Here is a 15,008-nt window from a genome sequence, read left to right on the forward strand (position 1 = left end):
AGTGCCACAGTTTCTAATTTTGAGAGTGGGATGAATGCAGCTCTTCATTCTTCTCCAGCAGATTAAATGAGCGTGTGGCATTTTCATTTTTCCAAGGGGACTTTAAAAACAAATAAATAAAAGCTTTGTCTTTTTCCTCCACTTTGCCTTCTTTGATTCTTCTGCAGTTTTCCCAGGACTTGTTGCATGCATCACTAACCAAAAGCACCTACCCAAAAGTATGGGCATGCCCTCACTTTGAAACATCACTACAGGAAAGGCAGCTTAAAAAAATGTCCTAAGTGAACACAAATGCAGCCTTGTGTGGCACACACTTACTTGTGCTATGGACTTGCATGCACCCTCATGCTCATCCCAGCATGCTCCTACTCCAAAAGACATGCAAGGGTGAAGAAAGAAAGCCACAGGGCCCAGAAAAGCTGTTTCACATCTGTGTAGCAGGTTTAATAATTGACTCAAAAGGGAGTCTGCTCTTGAAGCAAGAATTTTTTTCCTGAGTGACAGGTCTCCTTATCCAGTCACATATGGACAAGGCAGCTTCACAGTGAAAAGCATGATGACAAAATCACTGTTGCAGAGGACAGTGTGCTTAAGGGACTGTACCAAAACAAGCCAGCAGTATCCAAGCCCACCTTTCCTTTGTACCCAGCACAGTACTGCTGAATTATTGTTACTGCTTTCCCTCTGCACTGCTTGCCTATGCTACAGCAAAGTCTTTGCCTACTGCCGCTCCCAGATGCATTTAAGAACCTGCTTGTGGAGCCAGGGCTGGCCAGAGCCACCAGCCTTTTGAGGCCACTAATACAAAATGAAAACTTTGCTTTTTTCTTTCATTCAAATGCAGTTGTGACCAGGGAGAAGCAGCCACTGCACAGCCACACAGCACAGAAGAGTGTCATATGGGCTAGCCATGTTGTTGTCTCCTTTCCCATACTACAATCAAGGGACTTGTAAGGGCTTCCTCACATGTCTCCCTGTGTACAAGGGAGTTGGTGGCTTCAAAACTTCTCAAATGAAGTACCCCTTTTTCTACAGCAAGTTACAAACAAAGCCAATAAGCTGCATTAGATGAATAGGTAGGAAGGGGTTTGGGTGCTACAGGCTCAGAGTGAGAGCCATTGAGGGAGCTGTGGGGAGTGTGGGAGGGGGTTGAGGGGAAAAGCTGAGCTCATTGCATCCCAACCAGACAACATCAGGCAGGAAACAGATGGAAGAAACCACAGAGGGGTACAACAACAGAAGAATTTAACTCTCCAGCAAATAGAGGAATCTCAGACACACAGAGCTGACCCGCACTATAAGAACAAGGGCATCAAGTCTGAGATTTGGCTTTATGCACACCTGGTAGCACCTCCTTAGCCCAACATCTAGACACCAGCATACCAAAAAAAAAAAAAAAAAACACAGAAAACATTCCAAACTTTTTCCAAGTTCTACCTGGCTCTAAGCATATGAAGCAAAGGTAGATCTGGATCAGTAGGGGTTCCTATACAAAAGACTGGATTATCTTTTACCATCACACTCCAATTCTTGTAGATGCTGTGTGCATTTCCATTTTTAAAGACTGGAAGTTTCACCTGGCTGTATACCTGAAATTCCAGCTTGAATTTCCCACCGTTAGAAGCACTAGGAATATTAAAATTCCTTTTGATTTAATTCCTCTCACTTTAACAGCTTTGACTCTTACAACAGCCTCCTCTTACAATACTTCCGTGATATAACCAGAAGCAAGACTGTTCCTTGTGACTGTTTTCTTAAGCAGTTCAGAGTGTCCTGCCCCAGCCAAAGATGGTGCACAAACTTGTGTCTTGTCTTCTCTGCGGGCCCATTCGTCACCAGAAAATTACACTGTTGTTATTACAGTAACTGAGAGCCTGATGTGCAACTCCTACTGACTTCAGCTGAGGCACAATGCATTTTTCTCCTCTGGAAACCAAGCTGGTTATCAAGAGGCAAAATATGACTAATGTTAATCCTTCAAGACTATTATCTGTTAGCCCCATTACACTGATATATTTCAATAAAGTTTGGCACAGTAAAAAGTTTTAGTAGAGGGCATTAGTACTCACTTCCTTCTGCATGGACGCCTATCCATGTCCAAAGTCTGGGCATGGACACTGCTTTCTAGTGAAGCTTTTATATTCCAAAAGATCTCTTGCCTTCAAGTGTGGATTCAGTGCTGGAAGTGACATAGGAGGGACCACGTAAAATTAGACAACTTTTCCTCATTGGTATTGCCATCATTCCTTTATGTCTGATGTGAGATTGTCCTCATACACACTGCTATTTAAGCCATTGTTTGATAATTATGGTGAGAAGGAAGAGAAGTTTATTTTTCCCCAAGTTTCTAGCTCTCTTACCAAAGAAAGACTTGAAAACATAACCCAAATGCACACTGAAGTTTTGGAAAAATGGAGAGCGGACAAAGAACCCAGCAGAGATTTTGTGTTGTGGTTTTTGTGGCCTGAGTCATGATTTAAAATGCTTGTGTGCACTGATAGCAGTCTGCCCCCATAAGAAGTGTGACCAGTGTCTGTGCAGAGACTGCCAGCAGGAAAAGGCCAAGTAGGGTCAAACGTGGTACTGACAGGAACTGACTTGAAACACGGTAAATTCAACACATCTGAGTGTCTAACCAGCCACCAGACATCCATATCTGCCCATCACCACTGACCTATGTCAGATCTGAAAGAATCAACTTAGGGCTAAAAGCTTTGTATCATGTTTTTGGCTCCTGAGCTGCTTCACTGTACCTGCTAAAGTCTTCCTATTTGATCATTTTAAAATACTTTGTAGTTCTGCTGCAGCTTTTATTGTATTATCATAAAGTTCTTTCTAACAGAGGCTTAGGTACATGGATCTGGTAAGGGAGACAGCAGGATCTTTGGCCGTCTCTGAAAAGAAATATAGCAAGTCATTAAAGAGTTACATGGGAAGAGAGGAAATGCTGATACCTTTAGCAGAATATAATTCTCTCCACTGGAATTTGGCAACAACACAGGGACTAAGGTCCTTACAGAAAGCACAAGCTGCTCGTCAACAACCACAAGCATGTAGGGACTTAGGTTGTGCCTCTCCTCCACAAAGCATCGCACAAGTAGTGCAGCACCCTCTAACTGTAAAGGTCATGTACTAACCCAGAGGGGGAAATTCCAAATTGAATCGTCTTCACTAGCCTTGGCCATCCCTGTGCTCCCTTGGTGAGCACCAGCAAAGCAGGTCTCGGCTTCTCCTTGCCTGTGCAGCTCCAGTTGCACACAGTGGCACTGCAGCATGGCATAAAGCAAACCTGAGCACGGAAAGCACAACCAATATGACTCACGTCCTGCCGGGCCCACAGCATCTTCTTTTCTAGTTAACCCTTCTGGGTGTGTTTTCTGCTTTCAGAAAGGCCCACAATAAAATGTTTGCTGGACAGCAGCCAAAGAGCTCTCCTGCTCCTCACCACTCTCAGATACCAGAAACAGTCTTAGAACTTCATTGCTTCCTAGTAGGGAACAACCTGAGACTGCATCCCACCAGTTAAACACACAGCACTGAGAAGAAAACAAAGCAGAGAGAAAGCTACAGATTCATGCCCCTATAAAACCTGCTGCTTACAGGAGCACTGACTTGTCACTGGAAATAATTCTTAGCAGGACAACTCAACTCTCCCCCAATCAACCATCTCTCATACCCTGAATGCTCTTCTAATTTGGTTGCAAGTTCATGATGTCCTGGTGGCATCTCAACCTTCCTTTTTTCCCCAAGACATCACTTCAGCATTCTTGGTCATTCCTATTTATCCTGAGAGTCCTACTACCAACAAAATTAATATCTCTAATACTTTAATTTCTTTTTCCCTTGTCCTGATGAATTGGAGCTTCCAATCCAACTTACACCCTTACCAATAAACCTACAACAACTGAGTCTTTAATTTCTGGATCCCACAGCACTGGGCAATGGGATGTGCTACTGAACAAACAGCAGCACAGCATAAAGGAAAGGAACTTCCTATTCTCCCCACTGCTCCTCAGCATGGAGAGATAAGTACATTGGAACTGTGAACCATGCCACAAATGAGATTTGAGAAAATGTCCTTCCCTCTTGTTCTCAAAAGACTATTAAAAATTTTTTTAATCATTTTACAAAATCCAATGGGATTTTTGGTAAAAGATTTTACTCGTCTGGCTTAATTTCAACTGCAGTAAGTATAATTTTGCCTTTAACATTTCCCTTGCTGTTTCAAGTGAATATACTGCCTGCGCCCACCTTCCCTGTGTTGTTTTCCAGTGCTCCTGTAAACACCTGTAAAGAGTTCCTCCACCACAGAGGTCCATGGTAGCACTGGATGGAATTTATCTGTCTGCACCTCACACTGGCAAAGGGACATCAGCTCATTAAGTCTGTTAATTTTTGACACTTAATTCAGTTGCTGTTAAGAGCTATGTAAGTTGAAAGATCCAGTACCTGTTGCAGACAACCCACAATGCAATTGAATGGCTGGTTTTCCCCCATACCTAAACAAATGCACATATGTAACATTTCATGTCAGTGATACATTTACTGCCCTCTTCACTGTGCAGCGGAAAGTACTCCTGTTATGTAGCCCATCCCTCTGCCAGTGCGGTTCCACACCGCACTTCATCAGCCATGCTCATCAGCAAATGAAAGACCTGATTGTACAGCTCTCCCTGTACAAAGCTGACATTGCTGCTAGAAGCCTTTTTTTTCCTTGAAATAACCTGACATTGGTAAAATTGGTCAATTCAAACTGGAACATAATGCTAAATTTGGATCATAATGCTAACATCATGGATGGTAACAGGCATGTATTTCTTTTTTTCCTCTTGCTAAACGGCAGGTCCTTCTGCTGGCCAAACTCACAACCACTTCTCTTGTCATCCAACCCACTTTAAGAAAAAACATACTGCTCCTTCCCTCATCAAGGACTGACCATTTCAAACTCAGGATCTCTATATTTTATTGGAGTTACCTCTTCTCTGAGCTGGGAGAATGAAGGTCAAGAGGAGAAGGAGTGAAAGCCAACGTGCAGGATGGTGAATGTGTTAGCTCAGATGTCTCCTACACCACACACTGTACTCCACCCCATAACCCAGTCTCTGTCCTGTCTCCATCCAACAGTCCAAGGACAACATGGGAACTGTACTGGAGTCCAGTTCCTCCCTACAGTCCTCCAAAATTCTAGTCTCATGGACTTAAGGTGGATTTTGAAATCCTGGAGGAGGCAATACTTAGCACAGTTCAGGTTTCCAAACCTGACTCCCTAAAAGCCTGTTACTCCTTTCCACTGCCAGGCAGATGGGAGAGGGCATCACGACTGCTGTCGGGCTGTCTTTGTACACACTTAGGCAGCCTGAGAACCCCAGCCCAGTCCTTTCCACACACACAGAGCACTACTCATGCAAGGGTCATGCAGATGCATCACCAAAGCAACCTCCCGATCCTTCATTCATTGTGAGTAACGGGGCAGTGACTCCACTTCCCGGGGATAAATCAGCTCCAGGTTGTCTAACCCTTAGCTTTTGGGAAGGTCTGGTTTGCAGTCCTGCCAGGAAGAACAGGGGGACACGCGCTTGGCTTTTCTGCAACCAGAGGGAGAATAAAGAAGCATTTACCATCCTGCCCAGAGCTCTCGAGGTACTCCGTCAGGTCGCAGCCGAACGCGCTCGCGGCTCCCTTCCTCTTGAGTTTCTGTTTGGCTCCCTTGTTCTTCATGAGGTTAGTCCCAAAAGAGGTTCACCCCCCTCCTGCCTTGCCCCCCTCCCCCCGGCCTCACGCTGGGCGACAAAATTCTTGCTCTTCTCCTCAGACCACCGCCCGTGTCCCGCTCCCAGGGAGCAACATCGGGGGTCCCGTACAGCGTCCAGCCAGAGAAGTAAACATTAATCCCCACCAGATGTTGGGCTGCTCCTGTGGCAGAAGAAGGTCAGGGCGAGAGGAGGCTCCACAGCCCGCAGCAGCAGCGATCATAGCCTGAGCCCAGAAGGGTTCTCATCAGAGGCAAGTGGGTGGTGGATGGATGTCCGCATCAGAGCTGGCAAGTTGGGGGCAGGAGATGGTGGGGGGACGGCTTTTCCCTCAGCGCAATCCCGGGGCCCTCCACGGCCACCTTCTGGGCTTCGTCAGTCGCGCTGTCGCCACTTCCAGCAGAAGGCGTCCCAGTCTGGTCGTCCTCCTCTTGGCTTTCGGAGGAGACTGGAAGTTCAAACGGACTAATGAAAAGGGACTGGGGAAGAGTCTCTGCACAAGGCTCCTCTTTGGCTCCCCCCCTTCCCCTCCTCCTGCTTTGGACAGTTGGAGGAATGAGAAACCAGCTTCCTGTCCTGACTCCCGCTCAGTCGCTCTCTCCTTTCCCCCGTTTTACAAATCCTAGGATAATCCAGCTCAAAAAAAAAAAAAAAAAAAAAAAAAAAAAAAAAAAAAAAAAAAGCTGAAAGGAAGTTAGCTGAGGAGGGGGGCGGAGGACGCTTTTTGGCAGTAAAGTGCGTGTGTGTGCGTGTGCGAGCGAGAGGCGAGGGAAGGCGGGGAGAGGAGCTGGGGCAGCAGGGCTGGGGATGGGGCAGGAAGAGGGAGGATTTGCCCCGGGCTCGGCAGATAGCGGAGTGCCGGGCAGCAGATCGCTGCTCTACCAGCCCGCGGCTCGCCCGGCGCCCAGCGGGCTCCGGCCGGGAGCGGAGGGACCGGCAGCCTCTCCTGTAAATCGCTGCCTCTGCTCGCCCCGTCCTTCGCTGCGAGGCGCCTTCCTGCCCTCCAACATGACTCTGTCACTGCAGGATCTGCCTTCCTCTGCAGAGTGCGGGCTGGAGCTGCTGAAGTGCAAGAAGGGGACCGGGAGTGGGGGAATCAAAGAGAGGGGGAAGGAGGGAAACCTGCAGCTCCCTCCTCCCCGGCAAGCAGAAACAGATGCTGTCCGGGCATCCGAGTTCACATACTTTCGAGTCAGCTCCCAAAAAAGGCTCCCCCTGACCAACAAAGGGATAAGGAGCTGAAATGACTCAGTACAGCAAGAAGGGAAATGGGACAGGTCTGCCTTCAGGCCCTGAGCCTTGTCTGTGTCATCGCCCCCTTCACCCCACAAACGCTTTTCTGGTCCAGTTTTCAATACACACATGTGCCAGCTCATTAGAGCAGTTCCTTGCACTTACTTCATATTTTATCCCAGAAATTCAGATTTCTCTTCAGGACTGGGTATGCTCACCAGCATACCCAGGGAGGCAAAATTAACTCTCCTAAGGCTTCACTGACCCCTCTTACTCTGTGCCAAATGTAGCTGTATGGGTGTGGGTTAAAAAATTAACAAACAAACAAGGTATTACAGTTTATCACTAAAAATCAGGCCAAAGACAAGGAAAGTAGTTTTGGTTTGGAGGAAAACTGGCCAGGAAACAGGGCAAAGGACACTTTTAACCCACCTTCCTTCAAAAGCCTCAGTTCTGCACTCTCACACAGCAGAGGAACCCCTCTGCAAACTCACCACCTCACTCACTCGAGAGTAATTTTTCAGAGAAATCAAACCTCTGTCTGAGATCTGACCACTGCCAAAATCAATTCAGGTTCTGTTGGTATGGTGACTTTTTTTTCCTTTAGAAGTGTTGGATGTTACACTTCATACATATAAAAAACACTAAGGGACCTGCTGAGGGACCTTGCACAATTATAGCTCCAATTGTGCAGTTTATCACTGCAATTATCATAATTATCCCCATTTTACAGCTTGATGCCTGACAGGTTGAGGGGAAAGTGATTTGCAGAATGTGTCATAGAGATGTGTGGCCTGTCACCTCCCTGCCTTCTGCTCCCACTCGCAGGCTAAGGAGGAGCCTTAGCTCTCACCTCCAGACCAGTGGTTGTTCTCAGGAACCCTCAGTCCTCATGAAACACTTAGAACTTCCTTGCATTTATTCTGAGCTTCTCACAGCACCTTGATGTTGAGTCAGAGCTTGGGATCCCTCCCTGCACCGGCGTGCCGCCAAAGCCATCGCGTGCCACGGCGCATCCTGCCTGCCTGCCAAGGGCCGCGCTTCACACAGCCCGCGCAGACATCAGGACGCTCAGACCTGCGTGCCCTGCCAGCCCTTCCTCCCACTGTCTGGGTGGCTGGAAGATGAAGCGCTGTCCTAGCCCCCTCTGGGAGGAGGCATGTCCTGCTGCACTCAACAGCCCTTTCCCACATGGCAGAGTCCCCACACAGGACCAGCGGTGAGAGAACGAGTTCACCGTGGCAAGTAACCAGACCAAGTTCTTTGAAGCCCTGAACTCCCCTCTGCAGACCCCTCCCTTCCTCCCTTCCTCCCTTCCTCAGCTAAACAAGATGTTTAATCTCACTATGTTGGTCTCCTCACTGCTCTACATCAGATGGAGGTCACATCTCTAACAGGGTCTGTATCCACCAGTACTTTTGTCTGGTGACCCCATACATCACACTCCTGCCTCATCCCCATTGCCCTCCCTCATCTTAGATATGGTTTCTCTACTCCTCTCTTGCAAGTCAAACCAAACAGAATGTCTTCAGAAGTGGATGCCTTAATTGTAAAATAAAATAAATAAACAAATTCAATAAATAAAATCACCTCCTGCATGAATAAAGCTTTTTCATGCCACTGGTGAGGAAGTTCTGGCCCCAGAACCCTGTGCAGCATGGACCCCCTCCCCTTCCTTGTACACCCCAGCTCCAAGGCTCACAGTCCCAGAGCATGGGCACTCAGCAGCACTGCTGGGTCAGCACATCACCCTCACCCCGTGGTGTTTATGACAGGCCAGCAGGCGTTTTCAGCTGGAAGCACCATTTCTTGGTGCCATCTATTGGAAGGAAGGAGGGCTCTGCAGAGAGACTTAGATCGGTTGGATGGATGGGCAGAGTCCAACAGTATGAAGTTTAATAAGTCTAAGTGCCGAGTTCTGCATTTTGGCCACAAAAATCCCCTACAGCGTTACAGGCTGGGGATGGTGTGGCTGGACAGTGTTCAGGCAGAAAGGGACCTGGGGGTGCTGGTTGACAGCCGATTGGATATGAGCAAGCAATGTGCCTTGGTGGCCAAGAAGGCCAACGGCATCCTGGCCTGCATTAGGAATTGTGTGACCAGCAGGAGCAGGGAGGTCATTCTCCCCCTGTACTCGGCACTGGTGAGGCCACATCTTGAGTACTGTGTCCAGTTCTGGGCCCCTCAATTTAGGAAGGATATTGAGATGCTTGAGCGTGTCCAGAGGAGAGCAACGAGGCTGGTGAGGGGCTTGGAAAACAAGCCCTACGAGGAACGTTTGAAGGAACTGGGGTTGTTTAGCCTGGAGAAGAGGAGGGTTAGAGGTGACCTTATTGCTCTCTACAACTTCCTGAAGGGAGGCTGTGGACAGGTGGGGGTCAGTCTCATCCACTGGGCAGCAACTGACAGAACAAGGGGACACAGTCTCAAGCTACGTCAGGGAAGGTATAGGTTAGATATTAGGAAAAAAATTTTCACTGAAAGAATAATAAAGCACTGGAATTGTCTTCCCAGGGAGGTGGTGGAATCACCATCTCTGGATGTGTTTAAAAAAAGACTGGACATGGCACTTGGTGCTATAGTCTAGTTGAGATGTTAGGGCATAGGTTGGACTTGATGATCTTAGAGGTCTCTTCCAACCTCATTATTCTGTGATTCTGTGATTCTGTGATCTTTGGAAGCTATGGTGGTGGGTGCTGCTGGCTGATGAACACTGCAGAAATTAAGTGCTGCCATCTCATTTTGGTTATTTGGGGTTTGTGGTCTGCTGCCCTGATCCCAGCCAGGACCCTGGACCCTGAGTGCCCAGCGCCAGGTTGCAGCACCCACCAGCAGCCATCACCACCATGGTACCCTCATGGGGAAATCAGAGAGACTGCCACCCTCATGACAAGAAAAAACAGTATTTGAAGCACAAGTACAGGGAAGAGAAGCTAGAAACAAAACAGGGAATATTATTCCCACTTTATTCATAGAAGCTCTTTCAGATGCTGTAGGTTTGCTGTCCAGCTCCTTGTTCCCATGGAGGGAAGAGAGCTGGAGAAAGGAAATGGAATGGCAAGCTGGATGAAAGAGGTGTGTGCTGCAGTGAGAGAAAGAAACCATGAGGGGCTCCAGGAGAGCTCTTGGCAGGCAGGCTGGGCTACAGGCGTGGATCTTCCCGTGCCAGGATAAGGTTCAGCAAGAGGACAGAGGGGAGGTTGCTACAGGAGTGCCCAGGGAGCCTGTAGCCAAGAGGAGAGGAAGAAGAAGGAGGAGGAGGAGGAGGAGGAGGAGGAGGAGGAGGAGGAGGAGGAGGAGGAGGAGGAGGAGGAGGAGGAGGAGGAGGAGGAGGAGGAGGAGGAGGAGGAGGAGGAGGAGAAGGTCAGGCAAGGTGAGCGGGAGCCAAACAAGGGAGGCTTTACAAATAAAGCACTTCATATCAGAGCCTGAAATCAGTGCTGAGCCAAGGGATTTTTCTGAGGGAAAGGGGCAATGTTCTCCAGAGAGGAAAAAATACGAAATCTGGATTTGCGCAACCCAGGAGGCAGGGCTCTGAACTAGACTGAGTGAGCGGGGCTAAGGAGTGAGCCAGTGTCCCTCCTGTGAAAGCATCCACAGACAAATTCAGGCAAAACTGGAGAGGAAAAATTCTCAGGCAAGTATAGAAAGCAACAGAGAATTCAGGGTTGAAACAGCTGCAAAAGAAGGGGGAAATCCTCTCCCTCCTAAAAAGAATAATAGAAAAGAAAAAAGTGAATGCAGAACAGGAGCAACACAAGCCAAACCAGGGTTCTCACAGCAGCTATCTCTCCATAGAAATTCCTTCCTCATCTCTGCCAACATATGTAGAGTGTGATGGCCAGTGGCCCCACAGTGCCACAGCCGAAGTCTGAAAGCCATGACAATTACTTTAATTCCTTCCCTTTGAACCTGTAAATACAGATCAGGATTTTAAGTCAGTTGCAAAGGCCTCCCTGTCAGCGAGGGCCACAGGTTCACGCAGGAAGGTGGGGCACCTTCCCACCCCGCTTCACTGCTGATCTGCCATGCCTCACCCGCCCTTCAGCTTGAGAACGGATGTGGTGAGCCAGCCTCGTGTGTGAATGAACATAGCACAGATAATGACTTTACAGTTCTTTACCATTCTCTCTGTTCTCACAGACAAGGTATGGGTGACACCAGGAGCACTCCGAGAGCCTGAGGAAGGAGCTTTGGCCATTAGGTCTAAGTATTTCTTACCCTTCCACTAAGAGCTGGGGGCCGTGGCTGAGGTGCTGCTCAGGCTATTTCTGGGCACCCATCTCTCCCCTCCCTGCTGCATTTCCTTCATTGTGTTTGAGCTCTTTCCTATCTGTGGCCTTTAAATCTCCACCGATCTGCCAGGCGCCACTCAGCACAGAAGAGGGGGGAGGCAGACTCAGAGAGGGGGAGATCTGAACCCCTAAAAATAGCCCTGCCGAGTACGTCTGTTTTCCTGACACAGACGGTTCATTGTTAGACTCTGACACGCCAGTTCACCCTCCCTCCCCACCCCTCAGCATACTCTCTTTCCTCTCCTGCCCCTCTCCAGAGCAGTTTCCTGTCTACTCCCATTTCTGTGGCCAAAGCTGGAGTGTATTGTGAAGCCGAAGGCTGGTGTGGAGTCTTTTGTTTCTCTGAGTACATTTTGGACCACAGACTATGGGGTTGATCCTTGTCACAGGGCACCTACCATTCTAGGTTCCTAATTTCACCCATTCCTGGCCACATAAGCCCTGTTTCCTCAGCTCCCACCTCCCTTTTTGCCTTCCACCCTCTTGACCTACACGCTGACATACCTTGTTCTGTGTGTCTCTCTGCCCTATGCAACTGTGTTGTCAGCTCCTTGGCAGATCTCAGCACCTCAGGAACAAATGAAGGAGGCACCCCACACATGCTACAGAGTCTCCTTGCTGCTGCGTGCCTGCCCATGACATGACAGTGTAACCAGGGGCAGGTTTGGTAGTGGACTTGGCAGTGCTGGATTAACAGTTGGACTCAACGATCCTAAAGGTCTTTTCCAACCTACATGGTTCTAAGTACTCCAATATAACACAATAATTCAGTACTGACCATACAGAGCACAACTACAAAACATGCAACTAATGTTTTTAGCCAGATTGCCTTCTCTCACTGTTCACAGTCCTTTCAGAGATGTCTTGGATACGGAAAACAGAATGAGAAACATACCTGTATTCGCTAACTCAGAGCGCAAACTTGTTTGAACCATGACATTTACCTACTTCTGTGTTTGTCCAGCATCTAGCACAGAGGATCTCTAATTCTTGACTGGGGACTCCAACTGTTTGTTATTTAAACAACATGAAGACCATTATAGAAAGGGTTTATGTCTCCCTGTGTAAAACTCTATTGATAGCTCAGTAATATATGACAGTACTGTAAAACAAACATTCAGAGAAAAGAACTCTATCAGACAAGCCACACAGCTAGCAAAAGCTTCCTTCATCTCAGAGGCACGGTCTGAACCTCCTCCTCGCATCTTACCAGCAGGGTGACCCATTTGGTGAGGCAGGAAGACCACAAAACTTCCACGATGGAGACATTCCAAAGTCACACAGGCCTTTTTGAGAGGATCCTGCCAGTAAATTTTTTAATAACTTCGAAGAGACAGCTGGTAACTTTATGCTGAGTACAAACAAGGTAGTGTGTCACAGAGGGAGATTCCTTTAACACATTGCCTCACTGCAAATATCAACCATAAGGATTCCCACCAAACCAGGAAATGTTTTTGCTGCTTTTTTCCAGCCTGATCAGCTAACCAAAGATGCCCACAGAAATTAAAAAACTTGCTTAAAACTACATTTTGACTCCATAGCACAGCAAAAAGCCCAATCAACTACACCTGTGAACATGGGGAATGTCTTAACCATAAGGCCATTTCTTCTCATGTCTTAACAGTCTGTAAATACAAGAGATAATCAGAATTTTCAAGCACAGATGGAGTCCCTAGGAGCTGAGAAAACTGAATTGGGGAAGCAAATCCTGAGGAGATCTATCTAGCAATCCATTCAGAAACCTCTTGCTTTGTCACTATGTGGCAGCTTTACTACCACAACCTAAGAGATAGAAGGAGAGTTTCAAGTATCAATCTTTTCCTCCACATTTGCAACTCACTGGTTTTGCGGCACTTTCCCCTGCCCTTTAGCCTTTAAACACTGCTCTAACAGTAATGAAAAATCTGTTGAGCCAGAGGCCTATAATAAAAATTTAAAAAACCATTTTGTCTCTCCTGTACTCAGTTCTGCCAAACAGCATTGGTAGCACTCTGTAAAAAACCCCAGGTGCATAATTTCTGAGTGTCAGAGGACACTGAAACCAATACCCACTTTACTGCCTGTATTTCCACTTTCAGATATACCTCTCTTATCATCCATTCTTCTAATCATGTTGCCACAGGAGAAGGAAGTTGTGGGTTATCATGACTGCATAAAAACAGCAGCCTTGCATTATTTTAATAGTGATTCAAGACTAAGGGCTGAGAATTAATCTCTATTGTAAGGACTAAGCTGGAAGGGGGAAAAGAAGTAGGTTTAGGGGTTCACTCCAGCAATCATCCATTTTGGTCCCTTTCTGTAGAAGATAAGGGCTGTTTCATAATAATCTTGTTGTTGTTGTTGTTGGAAATAAAAACCCCAACAAATAGCTCAGGGGACGCTTACCATTTTAGGGATAAAAGCTAGCCTGTTACGTGCTATTTTTAAAAGTCGCTTAAAACCTGACTTCTTTTATTCTGAGGTCTTCTCTTGATGACTTGCATGAATCATCTTTTGTATGAGAGACTTATATCTTGTTTTAGCACAAGCTTTCAACTAAGATTCCTTCTCTTGTGCCTAAACATCTAGCACAAAGATGAGTTCCTATGAAGAATCACCAGCTATGATGGTGGTCTTCAGCTAGGACAGTCTGCTGCTTCACGCTTTCTCTCTGTCCCTAACAGGGCAAAGTGTGATTTGGTGGCAGGAATGGGGAAGAGAGGAAATACAAGTTTGCAAAAGCCACACGTTCTCTTTGCGGACACCTCTAACGAGGGCTGGCAGCTGTAAGGGGTAGAGAGTGCTGGCAGCTGCGTCAGGCAAGGCCAGGTGTTCCTGCATGTGGCAGGCTCTGGCACATTTGTTGTTTCTTATTTCTGCTTGCTGAGCTACATCCCTGTAGGAAAGGCTCTGGTGGGTCTGCACAAATGATCTCCTATTGTCTTCCCTGCAAGGCTGAACATATTCCCTCTTCCTTCATGTTTTTTCTTCCTCTTCCTTCATGTTTTTTCTTCCTGCCTGTCCTTCCTCACACCACATCTCTTCCTGGTCAGGCATGCCCCTAGGTTAAGTGGAAAAACAACTTGCCTTTCTACTGTGCTCTCAAATGCTGAAGGTACTGAACAGGAAAATCAGCTCTGTGGGGAGATTCCTTCTGCCTGAGTGTCCCCTCACACAGGATGTGTAAAATTAAATCCCCTCATATACTACCTCAGGAAAAGCCATGTTTCTCCTTTAACATTTCCTTACCTGTGCCCTGGCTGTTCTAGCAGGGTGTATTTTCTGTGGGGATATGCCAAGTTAAAGAGGATGTTTTTAAACTTCTTTAGCACACTTGTTTTCTCTTTTCCTTTGCTTTCAGAAATGTCACCAGCTCTGCAGTGCTGTCAGCAAAATTATTTAGTTTGAATCCTACTGAGTCTCAACACCTCCAAGCAAAGGTGGCACAAAGTTCTCTTCTTTCCATCACAGGTTGAAAGGGCTTGGCTTGCCTTCATTCTGACACCTCATTGCCTAAATCTGTAGCTCACATTATTTCCTGACTCGTGCTGAAGTTAGACTGTGTGTAAATTATAGCAGAAACTACTCAGAAGACTTCAGGCTAAAACTGGTTATATTCTCTTTGTGCTTTGCAATTACTTATTCAGCTTAACAGGCTGCTTTCAACTTTTATGGCTAGTGCAGCATCGTTGTAGCTGGCCAAGAGGACTGGGACATCTAGAGAGCCCTCTCCTGTGTAACTGGGGTGCCT

At 47.2% G+C, this 15,008-nt stretch overlaps 1 protein-coding gene across 2 annotated transcripts in view; it reads right to left on the bottom strand.

The window, feature by feature from the left end:
* Window positions 1-15,008, bottom strand: part of ARHGAP31 (Rho GTPase activating protein 31) — an 85,884-nt gene that overhangs the window by 59,442 nt on the left and 11,434 nt on the right. Inside the window, exon 1 of one of the 2 annotated variants that reach the window (XM_064410229.1) lies at window positions 5,619-6,361. The exons of the other annotated variant lie outside the window; for it this stretch is intronic. Within the exon in view, the coding sequence (XP_064266299.1) occupies window positions 5,619-5,718 (100 nt within the window). The 5' untranslated portion in view covers window positions 5,719-6,361. Of the gene's footprint in view, window positions 1-5,618; window positions 6,362-15,008 lie in introns of those variants that run through there. 2 annotated transcript variants of the gene reach the window in all.

This window comes from Passer domesticus, chromosome 2 (assembly GCF_036417665.1).
Source record: "Passer domesticus isolate bPasDom1 chromosome 2, bPasDom1.hap1, whole genome shotgun sequence".
Taxonomy (NCBI): domain Eukaryota; kingdom Metazoa; phylum Chordata; class Aves; order Passeriformes; family Passeridae; genus Passer; species Passer domesticus.